The sequence below is a fragment of the Saccopteryx leptura genome, chromosome 6 (genome assembly GCF_036850995.1).
Source record: "Saccopteryx leptura isolate mSacLep1 chromosome 6, mSacLep1_pri_phased_curated, whole genome shotgun sequence".
Lineage (NCBI taxonomy): Eukaryota > Metazoa > Chordata > Mammalia > Chiroptera > Emballonuridae > Saccopteryx > Saccopteryx leptura.
Genome location: NC_089508.1, coordinates 55194353 through 55216721, shown reverse-complemented (window position 1 = coordinate 55216721; position 22369 = coordinate 55194353). Strand labels below are relative to the sequence as shown.

The 22369-nt window shown below is 48.3% G+C and overlaps 1 protein-coding gene across 5 annotated transcripts in view; it reads right to left on the bottom strand.

The window, feature by feature from the left end:
• The window catches only part of DAPK2 (death associated protein kinase 2), a 132408-nt gene that overhangs the window by 32220 nt on the left and 77819 nt on the right, over window positions 1–22369 (bottom strand). For all 5 annotated transcript variants that reach the window (XM_066388586.1, XM_066388581.1, XM_066388585.1 and 2 more), the window contains 2 exons: window positions 21885–22106; window positions 14981–15119 (listed from right to left, as the gene is read on the bottom strand). In XM_066388586.1, coding sequence (XP_066244683.1) covers window positions 14981–15119; window positions 21885–22106 — 361 coding nt within the window. The remainder of the gene's footprint in view (window positions 1–14980; window positions 15120–21884; window positions 22107–22369) is intronic.

The window sequence follows — 22369 nt, the reverse complement described above, 5'->3', positions numbered from 1 at the left end:
TAATCCCCGGGACTAAGGGGCAGTAGGGACAGGGGTGGGGAATGACAGGGAGGAAGGAAGAACAATCCGAGGCTGAATTCTCCAGGCAGTAACCCCCAAGCCCCACCCAGCCCCACCCCAAGAACCTAACACACAGCAGGTGATTTCTCCCCTGCTTGGGACACTCTTCCTGCACAGTTCCTACCCCAAGCCTGTCTGATTCCTATTCACATCTCAGTAAAAACAGTACCTCCTCCAGAAGGCCTTCACACACATGTGCGTGTGCACACACCCACATCCACGTGCAGGCACTCATGCATGCACGCACATGCATACATACATGTGCACACACACGCATGCCACCTCCCCAGTTCCCATAGCAGCGTGAGCTCCCCCGTTGCAGTGTGTCTCCCACTGTCTCAGGGTGGCGGCTCACCTATCTGACTCCCCTACGAGCTTCCTAATGGTTTTGCTCCTATCGCCTACCCGGAGATCAATGTAGAGCCTAGAATCTATCAGGTGCTCAATAAATGTTCCCTGAGTGAAGACACGTGCCACTTAGCAAAGCCCTGAAATGTGCTTACCAGGACGTGACATACCCTATCCCTCCCTGACGCCTCTCAGCCACCTTATGCAGGGGGTACCACCGCTCCTCTTTTTTTCAGAAAAAAAAAAATCCAAGGCTGAAAAGAGGGCTCATGGACACAGGGATTTTAACCTCTATCTTTTGCATTCCAAAGCTTGTGCTCCTAACCACTAGACTAAATAATCCCCCTTCCCTGCTCTCAGGGGCCCTGGGAATCTACCCCAGGGGGCAGTGAGAGTGCCAGCTGGGCCTGGCGGCCGGGAGCCACCTCACAGCCCGGCTCAGGTGTGGCACTTCCCCGCCTGGCCCCTGCTACCCATCCTGGATGCCTTGTCTTCTGCTGATGCTTTCACCCAGGTGAGGGGTCCCAGTCCGCCCCTGGCCTGGCCTGGCCAGGCCCTCAGTCTGTACCCAGAGGCTGAGAGAGGACCTCCTTTGCTGGACCTCCTCATCTCAGAGGGAAACAGAGGCCCTGGCCAGGAGAGCCCCAAGGTGGGTCTGGATAAAGTGATGAGGCTTGGGGGCTTCAGACTGCGAGATGCCATGGGTCAACAGGAACAGTCTGCCAGGTGGTCAGGACCCGGGTTCTTGTCCCCACCTCTGCACTCACGTATTGGGTCTTTTGGACCATATGCACTTTCAGGCTCTGTCCTATCCTGACCAGAAGAACACAGGGCTGGGGACTCCCTGCCATCAACGCCTGCTTCCGTCCCAGGCCACCAAGGTGATTCAAAGCTGGCTAAGGGTTTTGGGTCGCATATCTGAAGTTTCTCCAAAAAACCTGCCTTCTTGCTATCCCAACCTCCACTAATAGCCTGATGACACCCAGGAGGCAGTGCAGGGACTGACATTTACCCAAACTTTACCAAGGCGAGCAGTGCACTAATGCTTCCCATCATCCTTGCGGCCACCCTCAGTGGCAGGTATTATTATCAACCCACTACACAGATGAGAAAACAGAGGCTCAGAGAACTAAAGCATTTGCCTAAAGCCCAACAGCTTTTAGTAGCAGAGTCAAAGTGGATATTCAAGGCAGTCCAGCCCCAGTGCACTTCATCACATCACCCAGTTTGGTTAGACATCTTTGATGGTCCCACTGACCATCAGAGGAAGGCCAGATGTCATGTTGGATGTTTGAGGCATCCAAGGCTCTGCACGGGTTGCCCATGCTGCCTTTCCAGCCTCACTGCCCATCACTTGCCTGCACCTGCCCCACATCCCCTCTGAGTGCTACCACACCCAGAACGACACCTCAATTCCATCCTTCGCTCTGGCTCTCCCCCTTACCTAGAATGCCTTGCCTACTCTTCACACTTGCAGAGCCTACCCCCATCCTTGCCTCCTTTTCCTCCCTTACTTTTCAGTGAACCGTTCCATGACCTTGTGCTCTAACCCCCTCAGCGCTGACAAGAGAGTGGTTCTCATTGCAGGCTCTCTCTCATATTCTGATGCCACTTCCCTGTGTGGCGGCCTGCCTGAGACAACTTAAATCAGTTTGTTTGTTTTTTTAAAGAGAGAGAGAGAGAAAGAAAGGCCAGAAAGGGAGAGAGATGAGAAGAATCTATTTTTCATTGTGACACCTTAGTTATTCATTGATTGCTTTTCATATGTGACTTGACCAGGGGGCTAAGCTGAGCCAGTGACCCCTTGCTCAAGCCAGTAACCTTGGGCTTCAAGCCAGAGACATTTGGGCTCAAGCCAGCAACCCTGCGCTCAAGCTGGATGAGCTTGCGCTTAAGAGGGTGACCTCAGCCCTGGCCGGTTGGCTCAGCGGTAGAGCATCGGCCTAGCGTGCGGAGGACCCGGGTTCGATTCCCGGCCAGGGCACACAGGAGAAGCACCCATTTGCTTCTCCACCCCTCCGCCGCGCTTTCCTCTCTGTCTCTCTCTTCCCCTCCCACAGCCGAGGCTCCATTGGAGCAAAGATGGCCCGGGCACTGGGGATGGCTCTGTGGCCTCTGCCTCAGGCGCTAGAGTGGCTCTGGTTGCAACATGGCGATGTCCAGGATGGGCAGAGCATCGCTCCCTGGTGGGCAGAGCGTCGCCCCATGGTGGGCATGCTGGGTGGATCCCGGTCGGGCGCATGCGGGAGTCTGTCTGACTGTCTCTCCCTGTTTCCAGCTTCGGAAAAATGGAAAGAAAAAAAAAAAGAGGGTGACCTCAGAGTTTCGAACCTGGGTGCTCTATCCAGGCTGATGCTCTATCCACTGCACCACTGCCTGGTCAGGTTTGAATTAGTTTTTTGTTTTGTTTTGTTTTTGTATTTTTCTGAAGTGAGAAGCAGGGAGGCAGAGAGACAGACTTCTGCATGCACCCAACAGGGATCCACCTGGCATGCCCACTAGGGGGCAATGCTCTGCCCATCTGGGGCGTTGCTCTGTTGCAACCGGAGGCATTCTAGTGCCTGAGGCTGAGGCCATGGAGCCGTCCTCAGAGCCTGGGCCAACTTTGCTCCAATGGAGCCTTGGTTGCGGGAGGGGAAGAGAGAGATAGAGAGAAAGTAGAGGGGGAAGGGTGGAGAAGCAAATAGGCACTTCTCCTGTGTGCCCTGGCCAGGAATTGAACCCTGGACTTCCACACACTGTGCCAATGCTCTACCACTGAGCGGCCAGGGCCTTGAATCAGTTTTAAGGACCCTGGCATCCCCTATGGTGTCTTTCATCTTGCATATTTCATTAAAATTTGCTGACGTGAATTGGAAGACTTGGGAGCCAGTGGTCCTTCCTTGTCTGACCCCCTAGAGACCCACCACCACCACTAGGGATACTGAATACACTCCCTCACAAGGTTGCTATAGGGCTGAGTCAGGAGGAAAAGGGACTCAGGGAGGACCCCCAAAAGTAGCCTTAGGGCCAGCAAAGCAGCAATCCCCCCAGGGTTTGGCCCAAGTTTATTTATTTATTTCCCCCTCCCCAAACAGGGCAGGGCGGTGGAAAAGAGCCCAGGCCTGGGTGTTAAGAAACTCCACTTTCAGCTCCACCACCCAAGGTTGTGTGAGCTTAAGCGGGCCGCTTCCTGGCTCTGGGCCCAGCCCGCAACTCTAAGATGGACAGTGGACAAAAGTCAAAGACTTTGGGAGCTCTAGACTCTGCAATTGCAAAGTGGCACAACGTCTGGAGCTGGATTTGGGCCCACTTCCCAAATGCCCAATGCTCTGGGCCCCAAGGCAGGACATGCAAAGCTCAGGCCTCCTGGCCCCAGGTCAGGAAGGAGGAACAAGTAACTGCGGCCACAGGCCTCTGGGCCCAAGCCAGACTGGCCTCGAGGGTTGTACAATCCTATCTGTCCTCTCTTGCTCCTGTCAGTCTCCTCCAGCTTTATTTACTGCATCCAAATGCTTCACCCACATACCTGCCATCACCTCCAAAGTACATCTGGAAGGAGGGATCATATTCCCCTAGGTGCTCATGAACCTGCTACCAGGAGGTAAAACTGCCCACACCTGTCAAAACAAACCCACCCAGCTCAGCCCGCCAGGTGGGTAGCAGTGGGAGAGGCCAGTGTGCCCCTTGTGTCCCAGGGGACCTGGCCAGAGGTGCCTGCTATGGTGCCAATCCAGCACCTGGTCCTCCAGGTGGGGCCCATGTCAATGATTGATGCTCAGTACAGCATGTTCAGGAACCCCTACAGGATGAAGGCAGCCCCGGGGGGGACGACGACGACTATGTAGTAAGGTGTAAATGACCAGAGCTTAGTGTTAGGCAGGTCTGGGTTCAAATCCCACCTCTGCCACTCACAGTGAAACCTGGGCAAAGTGATTGGATTTCCTGGAGCCTTGGTTTCCCATCTGTAAAATGGGACATCACCTACCAAGGCATAGAGTTGTTCCGAGGATGAAGGGATGGTCCACAAAAGGAGCAGCACCCGCCAAGATTTCAGAGAACGGCAGCTATGCCTGTTTGCTCCTTTCCAGGAGGCAGTATTATTAACAAGTCATCCCTGGGAACCTCTCTGAATCCCCGCTGAGTCACCTGCTGGTAGCTGAAGAACATACCCTTCACAGACCCACCTCCTCCCTCCCTCATCCCTGCGTCTCTCTTCCCACCCCATTGCACCCCCAGACTCACAGTGTTGGGCCTGCTAGAATCTCAGAACGTTCAGTCCTCTCATGCTGGCAACAAACCAGACAGGTCAAGAAACTGCCAAAGCTACTGAGCAAGGGGAAGAGTCCAAGTCTGCTGACCCCTGGCTTAGTGTCTTCTCCAGGTGCCCGTGTGGCCTGCTTGTCGCCAGGTGAGGCTGCTCAGCTCTGCAGAGCAGGTTCCCAGCATGAGACAAGGAAGCTGCGTGTGAACCTTCCCTGGAAATGTCAAGCCTGGCCCCAGATTATTCAGGACTTGCTGGGCAACCTGAGAAAGCAAGGCTGTTTGCTGCCAGGCTCTGGGGGCAGGTTTCCACAGTGCTGCAGCTCACTCCTCGCCTGACACACTACAGATGAGCCCACAGGCAGCCCTGCCCCACCAGCCTCCATGGGACCAGGCCCAATGCCCACCTCCAGCCAGCTCACCTTCTGCTACATCAGGGCTGACCTCCTCACCACCCCAGAGGTGGATTGAACAGCGGGCGCACCAGGCGCGTGCCCTGGGCTTCGACTTCTGAAGGGCCCTGCAAAACCCCACTTTACACTTTTTTCGAATGACACCAAGTTAGGTTTCATATGTGCAATTTTAACATTAATAGTACATAAGATTTTTATTTATTTAAAAATATGGTTAACATGTATTTTTATTTTCCCTCTCTCTCTTTTTTAAGGGGCCCAATATTTTCTTCTGCGCCTGGGGGCCTCAACCGACCTTAATCAGCCTCTGCACCACCCCACCCCAGCCTGCAGGTCACTCTGTCTTCCTGACAAGCTGCTTCTTCCCCTCACCACCCAGCCCAGCTCTTCCACAAAGGAATGTCTGCTGTGACGCCTCCCCTCCAACTCACGCTGCTCCTTGTTCCACCAGGGCCAGCATGATACCCTGACATGCCTTTGGCCGAGAACCGACTGCACTCTAATTACTTCCTGTGCGGCCCTTTCCCACTATACTGAAGCCCCATGAGCGGGAGTGGGGGCCTTCCTCTCATTTCCATCCCTAGCACCCAAAAGTGCTGGGACTGCAGTAGGGGCTCAGGAACTGTTCACCAGATATGTAAATGAAGGCATGAAACAATGTAATCGCAGATGCATTTCCTGCACATCCTGCTTTCAGGGAACCCAGCAGATAAAGGCTCAGTGTCTTAGAACCTGGGTTCGAATCCCATATTTACCATTTACTAGCAGTCTGACACTGCGCAAGATACTCAGCCCCTGAGTTCTCTTCTATAAATTAGGAATAATAATAAAAACTTTAAGAGGGTTACCAAGCAGATCAAACAAGGCATATAAAGTGGCCTGTGGCTGTTACCAACATCTCTGCTGTTATTTCCTTGATCACATCTCTCCTTCCCAGAATGAGAGTCTTTATTTTATCATCTGCCTATTGAACTCCTACTCATCCTTCCAAGCCCAGCCAAAATTCTGTCTCCTCCTGGAAGAACCACCTGAATACCCAGTCTAGCCTCTCTTCCTTCTCCCAACTCCACTCTCATGCAGCAATCTCGACCTGTAGCAGCAACACTGCCAAGCGCTCTGTGTGCCAGTCTTGCTGCCCCATTAGACTGCACGCTCGCTGAGGGCAGGGTTGAATGCTTTTCAGAACACAGGGTTCCACATAGAGCAAAACTGACTGAAGAAGTGCTGGAGAAGATCACTTTATTATTTTAAGATTAGACTTAAAAGGGTGCTGTGTCTGTCGCCATTGTGTTGTGAATAGCACAGTAAATTGAGGAATTTTTTTCAATATGCAGAAACTATTATCCAATTCATCAAAAAAGTTACTCATGTCATTGGCTAACAAATAAACTTCCAACACACATCTTCACTGTTTCATTTTCATCTTACTTATTAATATAAACAAAATATCAGCCAACATTCTTGTTGGAATTACACTCATTTGTCAACTGCATCCATCATGTGGCTACTGATACAAGACTTTGGCAAAAACCAAGGAACATGGTTTATAAGAATCAGCTGGCTCTCTGGAATTTACAATAAAAAGCGTTATATATTTTATTATTTGTAAATTGTTTTACAAATCTTTATATCATAAAATTTACAATAAGTGTGTGTGTGTGTACATACACTTTTTTGTGGAGATACGACTATTACCAGAATATCATTGTACAGAACCTCTGTAAAGTAAGTTATTATCTGTGTTTTCCAGATAAGAAACTGAGGAACAGAGAAGTTAAATAACTTACTCAAGGCCAATCAACTAATAAGTGATAGAGGTTGGGTGGAGTCCAGGTCTAGTGTCAAGGTACCTGTTTTATCACCTGGGCATTTGGTAGCGCAGTAGCTAGAGCACCGACCTGGGATGTTGAGGATCCAGGTTCGAAACCTGAGGTCACTAGCTTGAGCAGCAGCTCATCCAGCTTGAGTGCAGGCTCACCAGCTTAAGCGTGGGGTCACTGGCTTGAGCATGGGATCATAGATATGACCCAGTGGTCACTGACTTGAGCCCAGAGGTTGCTGACTTGAAGCTTAGGGTCACTGGCTTGAACCCAAGGTCTCTGGCTTGAACAAGGGGTCACTTGCTGCTCAGCTGGAGCTCCCCACCCTGTCAGGGCATGTATGAGAAGCAATCAATGAACAACTAAGAGTGCTGCAACTATGAGTTGATGCTTCTCCTCTCTTTCCCTTCCTTCTCTCTCCCTTTAAAAAAAAAAAAGTACCTGCTCTTTCTATCACCCTTCTCTGCTTCCAGAATAAAGATTCACTCCTTCTAGATCAGCTGCAGTGGGAGGGCTGATGTGGATCTGTGAATAAAACTTAAAAAGTACTGTTTGTACCTGTGATATTTCGATGGGGGTCAGGCCTAGCTAGGGGTCAAGAGGCTGCGGGCTTCTGGGACCAGCAAGAGGCCTCTGAGTACCTCACACTGATGGCAAAGGCAATAAGGACAAAAGAGGAGAAGGGCACCGCATTTTTGTCTTAGGTTCCTCAGCTGTAAAACAGGGATCATGACCCATGCACTCCAAGCACATCAGCCTTACACAGTGTTCGGCCCGCCTGGGAATCGGCACGGCCTGCTAGCTGGGAAGGGCCACCTTATTCATTCTCCCTTCGCATGTTTCCATGCCCTCCCTTTCTGAATTCCGTTGGGGCAAGAGAGGAATAGGGAGAAATGTGGCCTTATAGGGAGGCTAGTTAAAATTCACAACCAGCACTTGCAAGGAGTTTTAGAGTTTGCAGGGCCCTTGCGTAATCAGATATCTCCCTGGTCCTTCATTCCACTCTCAAGGCCAGGAAAGGTCAGAGACATGACCTCCCCGACATTCCACAGCAGTGGCGAGACTCAGGCAGGCTCAATCCCTAATCCTCTTCCCTATCCTCTCTCCCCTTCGCCACGTGGCCTCCTGCTGTATCTTCCCAAGAATCAGCTGGTTGATTTAATGCTCTCCATTTAATAATGGCTTTCCATCATTTAATTTTTGCCACATTTTGTTCTTTCTCTCAGTCATTCAGCTCAGTGTCCTCATTCACTTGTCCTCAGGTTCCCCTAGGGTGGTGGCCTTGCAGAGCTGATGAAATGGCCAGCATGCATCTCTGGGCTCCAGGCTGACAGCCTGGTGCAGGGCTGAGATGAAGGGGCCCATGGGGCACACTCTGAGGCTGGGCATAGGCTAAGCTTTGGGCATGAGGAACTGGAAAGAGTCCCACCTCACAGAACACACTGAGAGGGTACGGAAGTCGGAAAGGCTTATATAAAAGCTCCTATAGCAAAATAAAATACTTCAGAGCCCACATGGTCTGCTTGGGTGAGAATGTAAAGGGATAATAGCAGGAGAGAAAATCGTGAAAGTGCACCTGAAAACACACACACACACAACCCTGTTCATAAAATGCTGGATAAAATACACCAAATGTTAATAATGATTACTTTGGACTGGAGGGCCCTGTGGGTAACTTCTGTGTACATTTCTTTGTTATCTATGAGTTATTATTTTTAGCATAAAATAAGAGCATAGAAGGCCATCAACTTCATTTAAAAAATGTTTATAGGTTACCTTTGCATCTCTTACCCCCATTATTATCATCTCCAGCTGGCTTATTCCTCTTCCCTACTGGGGGAATTTTTTTCTAAGTCAGAAATATAATATTTCTCCACTAATTAAAGGTCTTCTATAAGTTATTGTTCATTTTCTTACATGTGATAATGGTACTGCAGGTTGCTAGGAGACGGACCTGAATCTTGGGAGATACATAAGAAGTGTTCAGAGTGAAGTGTCAGGATGGTTATAGCCTTCCTTCAAATGATAACAAAAGTTTTTAAAAATCAAATATAAACTTAATAAATAAACTATTAAAAAAAATCCTGACCTGTGGTGGTGCAGTGGATAAAGCGTCAATCCAGAATGCTGGGGTCACTGGTTAGAAACCCTGGGCTTGCCCGGTCAAGGCACATATGGGAAGCAACTACTATGAGTTGATGCTTCCTGCTCCCCCTTCTCTCTCTCTCCTCTCTCTAAAAATCAATAAATAAAATATTTAAAAAACTAGATATATATTCATATATATAATGTTATTTATATGATTTTTTTTGTTTTTTTATAGAAAGAGGTAAAATAAGTGTGACCAAATATTGTATTCTTCTCTAATTTCTTCAGATGTTTTTGAAATGTTTGCATAATAAAAAATTTTAAGGGAAAAAGCCTCCCATGACTGACTGCCTATATACAAACTCCTTGGTCTGCCCTGAACCTTTACAATCTCACCTTAACCTATCTTGACATTTATATTTCTGCCAAGTCTCACCCACTTCATGCCCCCAGGTGTTAGTATGGAAAGAGTTTTGTTCTTGTAAATTCTACTTTCAAATGCATGCACACTTTATAACAATTAATAAAATACAAATTAATTTCTTTAAATAGGAGGAATGGCTTATTAGAAAGGAAAAACCAATGTAACCACGAAATTAACTGTGTAAAAAATAAAAATTTCACAGTACAGAACTTTAGATTAATTGTGTGTAAAAGGCATGACCCAAGGAAGAAATCTGCACTGTTAGAATCTGGTAAACTAAAAGATGGTAGCACCCAGCTTTGCTTAATGTTTCCTCACTGACTAAGTTCAAGTCCAAGCCCTGACATTTAATACCTGTGTGGTCTTAAACAGGTTACTTAACCTCTCTGAATCACAACTGTCTTGTATGTAATCAAGTGGCCATATCTTGTACCTCAGTGGGTGGCCATGAGATTCAAATGAGAGAACAGATGTAAGCATGCTATATTTTAGAACATACCATATACATTTAAAGTGTTATTAGAATCATTCTTATGAAAGCTTGGTGAGCAGACTCCATCATGTCATGAACATAAGAACAACTCAAAGGATGATCAGGGCATAGAGGAATTTGGATTTTTAAAATATCTTGCTCAGGAATTCATTCCTTTTCATCCATTTATATAAATCCAAAACCCCTTCAGAGTTTTGGGTTCCTGGCTTGCATACAATTTCATTCAAATCTCATGTCTTATTCTTTTTGCATAAAATACTAGTTAGACCCACGGACTATCTTCCATTTCTGAACTCTCAAATTAAGTCAGGTTAAGGTTGTGGGGGGTGGGGAGAAGGCACACCCTCACTTAGAGAGGAAACTCCCAACTCCAAAATAAACACAAAACCACACACAAACACCCTTTACAAGGCCTTTATTTGTGTTAGGATTACATACCAGGGTCAGGTTCCTGGGTGACACTGCGCCCTATTTCCTGGTAACCCATCCTGTGGAAGGCATGTGTGAAGATACATCAGGTGCTACCCAGCGCTGAGGGGCAGCAGCCCTTTCATGTTATGTAAACACAGGGCAACATTGTCTACCTTTACCGACCTGCACGCGCCAGCAGGCCTTTCTGTGGCAAACTGACACCACACACCAGGATGGTATTCACTCTGCGAGGCAGACAGCGCTTGGAAGAGAACATTTCTTGGGTTAGGTTTTATTCAGGTGGCCTGCCCACTGAGTCCCACTATGGCCATCTCCCAGTAGATGGTGGACCCCTGGAAAACAGGTACTATATCACATTGATGTTTGTCATTCTACCTTCTGGCATACAATAGTCCCTCAAATAAATGTTCACATCACTGAATTGAACTCTGCCTGCAACTTCTTTTGCTTTTCCCAGGTGACATGAAGGGGCCTTTGCCATCTTACTAAGGCATTCATTCATTCATTCATTCATTCATTCGCTTATCTGCTCAGCACTGAGTAACTTGTCAGGTCAGTCACTGTGCTAGACACAAGCAGCAGAAAGTGATTCACAGTGATAAATGCTCTTAGCAGTAGTCTGTACAAAGGGCAACAGAAGCAGAGAGTCAGGCTAGTTCTCAGTTATGCTCTGGGAGGTGACAGGGATGGGAAAGGCTTCCCAGAGAAAACGGCATTTCTGCTGGGTCATGAAGGATGAGCAGGAAATCCACAGGAGGAGAAGAGGAAGCAGCAGCTTCCTGGATGGGAACAGCTCAAACAGAGGAGGAAAGAGGCCAGAACAGCACCTGTGGGCTTGTTGCCTGGGGCTGATGTCTTGGAGTGGGGAAAGGTGGATGAGGCCAGAACCAAGGCTAAGGCAGCGTAAGAAAGGCCATGCTGAGAATGTGTTCCTTTACCCTATAGGTGATAAGCAGCCATCACAGATTTCTGGACATCAGCATGGTATGATCTGTTTACCATGATTGCTTATCAACATTAATCTGTCCATTCATCTGCCTTCTGCCACCAAGTTGGGAACATGTCAAAGCATTCGTATTCTAAAGGCAGGTCAGAGAGTGACCCTCCTCCATTACCTGCTCTTTCAAGCTGGAAAATCAAGAGTGCAGAACAGGTCGTGGGTAGGAACGTGGACACAACATGGTGGCCATGTTCATGGGGCAGCATGGCTGTCCTGGCTCGTGTGGTGAGGTAGAATAAAAGTAACAGAACAAAAAAGGAGAGGAAAACAGAGATCCCCTCATTGCAAATGAAGTGCAGCAATAAAAATATATTCATATAAAATGAATGTTATATAGTGGGAGACAACATGGAACCAGGAAGCCCCCTCTCAAGTGGATCTTCTGCCCAACCCCCTCTCGGGCGCAGAAAGTTTCAGTGGGATTGGGGGGCGCGCAACACACATACACACATGTTCTGGTTCCAGGAAGTATCTACCCAATCATGAGGTCATCCCACTGAGTTCCAGCTACTTACCACTTCCTGAAGTTGCCTAGCTGGGCCCAGGCCAAGGGATCCACTGGTTGGGGAGTCAGAGGCTCAGAGTCCAAACAACTCTAAGGGTACAAGGCCAGGGTGGGCGTGAGCAGCAGCCTCACCCTACACGCATCCAGGAGAAACCAAGACTGTCTCCAGATTATGGAAAGTGTCCAGATTGAGCCCAGGAGTCGGACAAGATCCTCCAGCAGCCCCACCTAACAACCAATCTCAGCTCTCTGCTGGGCAATTTAGAATTGCAAGCTTTGTGTTCCTAATCTATCAGGGTGCAAAGCACTGTAACAAGAGTTGTGTTTTCTTTTCCTCTATTCTGGGAAGGAAAATAGCAACACCAGTTACTACTACGGGGCACTTCTTTGGCATTCAGCACTTGATGCCGCTTCTTGCTAACGCTTACAGCAACTCTGCCAGGCAGGTATTGTTATTTGCATTGAAGCTGAAGAACAGAGGTAGCTGGTACATGGTAAAGGAAGACTCAAACCCTGATCTGGCGAACTCCCAGCCAGCGCTCCCCCCTCTCCCGCCCTGCCCCACACCACCACAGCATACTGCCATCGAAGCAAACAACAGCATGAACCTGCTATAGTCGTGGGGCCTGCAGGCCTCCCTGACTCCTCTGACCTGCACCAGACCCATTCGAGAACAAAGGGGCCCATTTTGAGGCCAGTCTCGCAGAGCCAGCAAAGACATGAAAACAAGTCAATTGTCATCATATTACCAGGAAGAAAAAAGATGTAATCCAGGTAGAGTGTTTCCTGCCTGCCGTATCACCACACTGAGGTCCAAAGGTCTGCCCCGGTCACATCTGCCTTGGCGACCCCAATTTTTACCCCTTGACACTTAAGTATAGCTCTGTAAGACATCTTCTGTTGGAGGAATTCAATATACTGCGAGACAATGACAAATGGCATTAGGAGGGGGGACCATGTTGAGGGGACTCTTAACAGGCCATCTCACAATGCAGAATAAGCTCTGGGGTGACATTTCTGTGTGTGTGTGTGTGTGTGTGTGTGTGTGTGTGTGTGTGTGTGTGTATTTTTCTGAAGTGAGAAGCGGGGAGGCAGAGAGACAGACTCCCACATGTGCCCAACTGGGATTCACCTGGCATGCCCACTAGGGGGCGATGCTCTGCCCATCTGGGGCATTGCTCCATTGCAACTGGAGCCATTCTAGCACCTGAGATGGAGGCTATGGAGCCATCCTCAGTGCCTGGACCAACTTTGCTCCAGTGGAGCCTTGGCTGCAGGAGGGGAAGAGAGAGACAGAGAGAAAGGGGCGGGGGAAGGGGGAAGAAGCCGATGGGTGCTTCTCCTGTGTGCCCTGGCCGGGAATGTTCTGGGGTGACAATTATGTGTGGGAATTGAGCTCATATCCTGGTGCAGTCTCTGTGAGACCGTGGGCATGTCATACCTTCTCTGGACCAGTCCCCCAAGTCAGAAAACTTGGGTGTCATCCTGGCCTCTGCCCTCTCCTTCATCTCTCACATAAAATTAGGTACCCAATCAAGCCTCAGACCAACCTCTGAAATTGGTCTTAAATCTGTCCCCTTCTCAAGTTAGTTTGATACTTGCCACATTTCATCCGACTAATGCACTAAGCTCCTGGCTGGAACCCCAGCCTGCAGGCTGCCACTGTTCTATCCATCCTCCTGGTCAGAAGGATCCTTCTGAAACACACACCTGCTTACCTCGCCTTTCTGCTCAGCTGGCCCACAGTATCCCTTCGGGTAAAATTCTAGCTCTTTGGCTAGTTCCGACGTCCTCATGCCTGCCTCCTCCCCTCTGCTCCAGCCATTCAGCACGTTCACTCCTTGCCTGTACCCTCTCTGAACACATTGTGTTATTTTGGGACCATGTATACTGCTGGCCTCTCTTCTTAAAAAGCCCCTGCCCCTTCTCCTGTGCTAAGTTTCCTGGGAAAGAGGAACTAAGTCTAGACAGGGCCTCAGTTGGTCCTGTAGCTGTGGCAATACCCAGGCACCTGGCACAGTGCTTGAAACACAACAAAAGTTTCTGGGTAGAAAAATGAGTATCTCCTTCTCTGCAAACAGGTCCCTGTGACCACAGGTTAGAGATCTTTATGCCTCAGATGTCTGTGCAGGGTCATCAGTCTTTGCAAAGGAACTCAGTCACTGTGGGAACTGATCATTCTACTTTGACCACACTCTTGCTGTATGAAGTCCTATGTGGTCACAGTGAACTTTCCTGACCCTGAAAAACAGTTCCCATAAATGATCAGTGGCCCCTGGAAGCAGTGTGATGGCCACAGTATGGGACGGGACAGGGGAGGGAGGCCAGTGGTTGTGGCCTCCAAGATTTATAACCTCTGGGGAGGGCTGCTGGAGGCTGCGCTGTGCTGGGTCTGGAGCGCCAGCCATCCCCTCTGACCACTTCTAGTTCTGCCTCCTCAGGAGCTTGTTCTTGCTTTTTGAAACGTTCGGTCTTGTTAAACATGTTTGGTTTCAGGTTTCCTGTCATGGGTTTCCTTGTTTAAACATTACACCCCACCTACTCCTGAAAGAGGTAAGGTACCTGTGGTCTGGTTAAGAAGCTTCTTTCTTTTTCTTTCTTTCTTTTAAATTAAATTATATTTCATTTTATTTTTAAGTGAGAGGAAGGGAAATACAGAGACAGAATCCCACATTCATCTTGACAGAGATTCACCTGGCAACCCCCATCTGGGGCCAATGCTCTTATCAACCCAGCTATCCTCAATGCCTGGGCCAACGCTTGAACCAATTGAGCCACTGGCTGTGAGAGAGGAAGAGAGAGAGGTGGGGGAGAGGGAGGGGAAGAGAAGCAGATGGTAGCTTCTCTTGTGTGCCCTGACCGGGGATCAACCCCAGGACATCTGCATGCTGGGCTGATGCTCTAGCCACTGAGCAAATTGGCCAGGGTCAAGAAGCTTCTTGTAGTTGCCTATGTGAAGAATTCCTAATATGGTCAATGAAACTGGGGAGGTGGACACTTTCATGGTATCACCTCTTTCCCAGGAGCTCAGCATTGTCAACTGTACAATGAGGAAGGAGGATCATATAGACACTGACCCCTCTTGGCAATGACATCGGAAGAGACTGGCCCCATTCTTCTTAATCAATTCTTTCCCCGCACATACCCTCACTGACCTTGAGATCAAAGTGAGCGATTTTCTTGGCGTGAAGGTAGTTCACCCCGTCCAGGATCTGCTTAATGAAGCTGGTGGCCTCCTCCTCACTCAGTGACTCCTTCTGGGCCAGAAAGTCAAAGAGCTCTCCTCCGGACACTCTGCAAGATACCGGCGGAAGGGCCCAGTCAGCCCATGTGTCGTGAGGCCAGGCCGATGGCTGCAGCTCCTGCCCCTGACCCCTGAGCACCCTGTGTGGCAGGATACCCTCACCCATCTTTGGGACTTCGTCCAGTCAGCACCAGGGGCTGACTTTGCTTCTATTTGTGTGTCCTTCCCTTTGGATTACAAGGGCGAAAACCATCATGAGGATGTCACCAGAAAGGCCTCTGCTCACGCTCTAGGCCCAGGTCCCTGGTTACCCTGGGAGTCACCCCTCTCCCCTACATATGACTGAGGTGGCAGGGGACAGAAGCAAGTGCTGTAAGATGACAAAGAGTAACATAATATGCTACGCCAGAAACTGGAGACCTAGGTTCCAATCTAACCCTGCCACTGACCTCGGACAACTCACTTCCCCCCTCCAGGCAGGACTCAGTTTCCTCCCCTGCAAAATGAGCAGATCCAGTAAGATGGCTCCTAAAGCCCCTTGCTTTGGTTTTATAAAAGATGGGCTCTTCAAAGGTCCCTAATTTAAACATAATAGACTCAGTAATTATATTCATCTCTAAAAACTATAAAAAACAAGTGGCTATTGAGCATTTGAAATATAGCTAGTGCAACTGAGGAACTGAATTTGAAATTTTATTTTATTTTAACTCATTTTAATTAACAAACTGAAGTGATGTAAAATATTTTCTTCTAAACACAACTGTATTCCTTTGGTAGGATTGCATTTCACCCTAATCATTGCATTGCTAATGAATTGAGATGTGCCGTAAGCATCGCATACTTGTCCATTGGGTTTTGAAGAATGCACAGCAGCTCATTAGTGATGTTTATATTGAATACATGTTTAAAATATTTTGCATATATTTTGCATAGATTGAGTTAAATAAAATATTATTACAATTAATGCACAATTAATACCTAAGAAGTATTTTTCCTTCTTAATCATGTGCCTAACTGAAAAAAAATCTAAAATTGCATGTATGGTTTGAATCATGTTTCTACTGAACAATGCCAATAAGAAGGGTATCTAATTTAAAGCTCACTTCTGGTTCACAGGAAATACTGGAGATAGAGGCGCAAGTTAAATAACACCACGAGGAAGCCTGACCTGTGGTGGCGCAGTGGATAAAGCATTGACCTGGAATGCAGAGGTCGCAGGTTTGAAACCCTGGGCTTGCCCAATCAAGGCACATATGAGAAACAACTATTACGAGTTGATGCTTCCTGCTCCTCCCGTCTTTCTCACTCTCTCCTCTTACTAAAATCAATAAATAAAATCATTAAAAATATAACAATGACACCATGAGGAAGGACTAAGCCAAATCCAGACTATGAGACAATCAAAACAAAAGACTTAGTTTTTTCCAACAAATCACTGGCATCAAAAAAGAGGGGGAAGGAGAGGGCTGTAGGATAAAAGAGGCACACACAAAAAAACAAATGCATTGGGGTGCTAATTCAAGTAAAACAACTGTAAAAAGATACCTTTGGGTTCATTGGGGAACATCACTACTTGCTGGAGCACAGACAGCCTTGGTGGTCCCAAGGCCCGGCTGCACAGTTCAGTCAGGTGTAATAAATAAATCATTAAAAACCACCATCAGTTAGAGATACATACTAAAAAGTATTTACATGTAAAATGACATGATGTCTGAGATTTGCTTTAAAATATTTAAAACATTTTAAATTCAATATTTTAAATTTAATAATATGAAAATGTTTTGGGTGATGGGCAGGCATGTGAGGGTTCCTTACACTACTTTTTTCTACTTTTGTACATGTTTGAATTCTCCATAATAGCTAACTTCCAGAGGAGGAGTTCCCATGTTCTCCCTCAGTCAGCCTCTCACATGACTATCACCAATGGAAGTTCTTCCATAACAGATGAGGAAACTGAGGCCCACAGGAGGGGAAGTGGCCATGCAAGGTATCCCAGCAAGGGCGTGCATGGTCAAGACCATGTCCAAGCCCCAGCCACTGTCTAATGTTGTCCCCACGCACTAGCGTATGACTGGGACTAGTTACCCTAACTCTCTGCAATGTCTCTTAGACCTTGGGGATAATGAGAACGTCTACATGCTAGGCTGTTCTGATGAGCAAATTAGCAGAGCACTGAGCAGGACTCTTGGCACAGTGACAGGCACATGAAAGCGCTCCATCCATGGGGACTGTGTTATGATGTTATTTTTTGGTTACATGTGGTTGGCACAGAATCAGGTGCTGGAGAAGGTGCTGGGACACAGTGAGTCTTGGGCAGGGCCTGGATGGAGGAAGCAGAGAATGAGAACAGGTGTGACAGGCAGGCAAACAGCACAAGCAAAGGCCCAGAGACGGGATGAACGTGGGACACGATGAGCGTGGGACACGTGTGTGGCGTAAGGCTCTGTGCATGGCCGGCTTTGGAGGGCAGGAGAAGGCCTGCTGCAATGCTGCTCCTGCACTTCCTAGCAAGTCACTCTCCACCTCGGTCTTACTGTCAAATGGAGCTAAAACCATTTCCCTTAAGTAAATGGACAATGTCAGATGTACATGTTCCTGTTGGGATGTGAGCTTCTCAAGGGCAGGAACCATGAGTTAGATACTCATCCTTATGTTTAGTGTCTACCACATAACAGATGCTGAGTAAACATTGGGGGGGCAGTAAAAAGAGAAGGGGGAGGGGGAAGGGCAAAGAGATGATGAGATAAGATGGCACATGTGAGTGTATTGTCTGGGAGAGCTGCCCTCTACTCAGAGTGAGCTGGACATGGCCCCCAGTGGCTACCTGGGTGTTTGGACGAGGCTGGTGCACTACTTTTCCATGCACCTCATGGATGAGGTCATCCTCTGCTCATCCCCCACCTGGGGCCGGTGCTGGAACTGGAGCACCCTCACAGTTGCTGAAGGAGTAAGCCTGAGTCTGTTTCACAGGCCCAGGTCACAGGGCCAGAAGGGTGGCCCCAGTCCTTCCGCAACAAAGACTCGACCTTCACCTTAGGATGGGGAACTTGAGAGTTCCAGAGCCCATCTTTTCTTCTTGTAAAATAGAAACAAGAAAAAAAAAGTCTAATGGCTCCCTTTAGAGGGGAGAAGTGGGAAGAATCTTGTAAAATTGGGCAAGTGCTCTGAGATCCTCAATCAAGTCCTTGAGTAAATACCATGCATTACATCATTGGACCGAGGTAACCGTGGCGGAGGGACTGATATAGAGTTTAGAGTTTGCCACCTGTGCCATGTGCTTCCTCAAGCATTCTTTCCCTTGAGACTCACATCCCTGAGGGATAGATGGAACTTCTGTCCTGATTTCCTAACTGAGGAAACTGAGACCCCCAAGAGCAAATGACTGGCCCAAGGTCACACAGCTAGTAAGCGGCAGAACCATGATTCAGACGCATCTTCTCAGCTCCAGTTCACCACGTTTAAAACTGGGGTTGCTGAGGTGAAAGGCAAGCTCAAAGCCACCCGAACACTGGGCAGGTCCTCTGACACCCCTGCTCAGCAGCACCCATGCCCTCAGCCCACTGGCCTGTCATTATCTGTCTGTCTCTCTCCCCAGCTGGATTATCTTTTGCTTCCACAGCAAAAGAAAAAACATTCCATAGAAGGTAGGTAAATAAAAGAACAAAGGAAAGAAAACAATTAAAATATAAATATGACATAGACTAGTCTAGATCTTACAGAACTCAAGCCTTGGCATTTGCAAGAGACCTGTCTAGAGCCCTTTGCAAATTTCTCAATCCACAGGGCCTCCTCTGAAACACAGACAACCCAGCAGCCCTTGCTTTTTAATATTCCCAGCCCCTGCTGGGTCCTGTGAGGCTGTGACCTTGGGCACATCTTACCATTCCTACCTTAAAGGGAATGCTGCAGAAATGTAAAAGAATATCATGGTAATGTGGATGTGTCCAGTCACCCAAAGCCCTTGACATGACGTGAAGGCTATGTGACAAGAAAAAAATGGGGGGGGGGGATTATGGGAAGAAAACTGTTTTATAGCAGTGAAATTTGTAATGATTAAAAGCTGGAAAATAAAAATCAAATGACCAACAAGAGGAAAAGATAGGTATGTAGTTTTTTTTAAGTGAGAGGAGGGAAAATAGTGAGACAAAATCCCATGTGCTCCCCAACTGGGATCCATTCGGCAACCCCTGTCTTGGGCTGATACTCGAATCAACCAAGCTATCCTCAATGCCTGGGGCTGACGCTCGAACCAATCGAGCCACTGGCTGTGAGAAGGGAAGAGAGAGAGAAGGGGGAGAAGAACAGAAGCAGAACAGAAGGGGGGAACAGAAGCAGATGGTTGCTTCTCATGTGTGCCCTGACCAGGGATCGAACCCAGAACGTCTGCACACCTGGCCAATGCTCTATCCACTGAGCCAACCAGCCAGGACCGGGTATGTAATTTAATGAAACATGATTCAGTCAGTTAAAAGGGAAAAAGCTATTTATGGAATTATGTTAACTAAAGAAAAAGTGGAGCTGGAAATTCTACAAGTATAGTGATTGTATACAAAAAAAAGAAAAGATTTTTGAGAGGAATCACAAGGAAAAAAGAAACATAAATAGCTGTGTTTGGGTGGTGGGATTATCAGTATAATTTCTCTTCAGTTGCTGTAAAGTTTTTTGATAATAGACTTTTTCAAGAAGTTGCCTGGCCTTCCCAGTGAAGGTGGCTTGTCACTCCTGGGAATCAGTGTGCCAACTGCTGACCCTTAGCCTTGGAGCATGTCATCCCTTGGGCTGGCCACACTGTGGGAACCCACTGGGCTTGCATACACCAGCTAGTCCAACTGGCTAAGAGGTCCACGGGAGAAATACAGAGGACACTGGGAGAAGGAGAACATGAGCAACACTATGCATTTAAACATTCAGACGACGATTTAAGAATCAAATGAAAGAACACGTAGATGCCCATCTGCCACATAAATCTGTATCCTGGCAACATCCGAGCACAGTTCTCAAATCAGAATGACCTCAAATGCCAGGTGATCCACCCCACCTGGAGGCAGGTTAAGGATGGCTGCCTGCTTTACAGATGAGATCTGAAGCTCAGGGGGATGAGGTGACTTTGCCCAGGGTCACAAAGTCAAGGATTGCTGAAACAAATGTCACTACTTCTCTGCTAACTGGCCTATGCATACATGCTTAAGGCTCAGTACATTCTCAACAAGAGGTCTTGCTGCTTGACTGGACACAGCCACTCTGACCTGTGCCACAGCCCAACTCAAACTCTCTTCTCTGCCAGAACCCTCCGTGGAGATACCTCTAAGAGGGACATCCCCTGAGAACTTGGTGTCACCTATCCAAATTCCACCAGGATGGGCCAGCATAAGCCTTCCTACCTCATGCTCACAGCCATCTGCATGTGCAGTGTGGACTCAAGTCCTGGTGTATCCTAGCCTGTATATGTAGCCTAGCAGATAGCCCAGCATAAATTAACATTTTGTTTACAGTTTATAACTGTGCCTTGATTAACCTCTAACCCCACTTAGATCACCCTAGCCTAGACTTTATATGGTTTGTGTGTGGCGTATCTTGTATTTGCTAAGTTTCACAGAAAGACCAAGACATACTCAGCTAAAATTCCTTTCATAACAACTGCCATCCCCAATGCTGATGGTTGTCTAAACTGTTTTCAGGAACAAGCCCAGGATGTTGTGCAGGACCAGAGGGTGAACCAGCTGAAACCGCCTGAGACCAGCTGAAACAGTTTGAAAGGCCCTCTCTTGACCTCCTCATGAACTTTCCTCATTATATTCTCATGATAATACTAAAGTCTCCAACCAGAGGTGGAGATTTTCCACTATTTTTGAACATGTGATGTGTGTATAGCCATGTTTTCTAACTGGCCGTGCCTTGGAATGTCCCCACCTACACATACATGCAATGACAAAGCTCACCTTGATGTTTATGGATGGTTTCCCCGATAAAGATGGATCAGAGGATTTGTTTGAGGAACACGCTATTCTGGGAGCGATCCCTGGCGTGTTCCTTGCTTACACGCATGCGATAAAATTCCTTCTCATAAAATCATCTCAGAGTTGTCTTATGGCTGACAACTATTGAGAGTTTGGATCTGGTTCAATCTGGTGACACTGGCCCCATCACTTTCTGACTAACGGATCTGCTAAGTGACCTGGCCTCTCCGTGTTCCTGCTGGTGAAATGGAGCTAAGAAGAGCCTCTGTGTGAAAGGATCATTATGTGGAGTAAATGAGGTAAGAGATGCGCTTGGCATAGAATGCAAAGTCACCTCTCTGTGTTAGGACACTCCCTCAACAGATGACAAGCATGAAACACATGGTTTTCTAAATGATAGTTATTATAACAATAAAGGCATCACAGCACAAATGCAGTGGATTTTTCCAGGAAAGGGCTGGAGAAGGGCTTCGCAGAGCCTAAAGGATGTTTGCTCTTCCCTTGGTCATAGAACAGACCCCTGCCTGACAATCTCCCCTGCTCCCCCCTCTTCCCTCTCCCTTCCATCCTCCCACCTGCTTGTCAGCCAGGAAATGACCCCGGCTTCAGCCATTTCTTTCTTTTGATCCTCAGGGCCCAATGAAAGCCAGACCTAGACCGTTGCCCACTGTCCCTGCTGCTCGGCCCCTGCTTTGGCCCAAGGAGGCTGGGGGTAACAGGGAAACCACCCACCACTGCCTTCATCTCCTCTGGACCAAGCTTAGGTCTGCTTGCTGCTGCCCTCGGGGGCCTGAGGCTGGAGCTTCCACCGCCCCTCCTACCCCTGCTGCCCTCCACAGGTCCCGGCAGCCCACTCACAGCTCTAGGATGAGCACCACATCGGTGCGGTTCTCGAAGACGTCGTGCAGCGTGATGATGTTGGCATGCAGCACCTGCCGCAGGATGCTCACCTCCCGCTCGATCTCCTCCCGGCACACGCCCCGCCGGCTGGCCCGGCTCTGCCGCTTCTTGATGAACTTGGCAGCGTACTCCAGCCCGGTGCTCTTCTCACGGCACTTCTTCACAATGGCAAACTGGCCGCTGTGGAGACACAGACGCACACAATTAGGGCGTCACTGTGGCCATCAAGGGAGTGACCTATCGGCCCCCAGGCCACCCTAATTCAGAGCCACTCTGCCAGGGCAGGACAAATCCCGCCACAAGTCAGCATCCCCACCTGGCCATCAACCAGTGGCTGAGCTGAGGCAGGCCCTGGGTTTCCCTTCTGTCATGAATCCTGAAGGAATGTTAGTACTAACGCATCCAGTGTACAGACGTGAACACTGAGGCCCTGAAAGGTTACT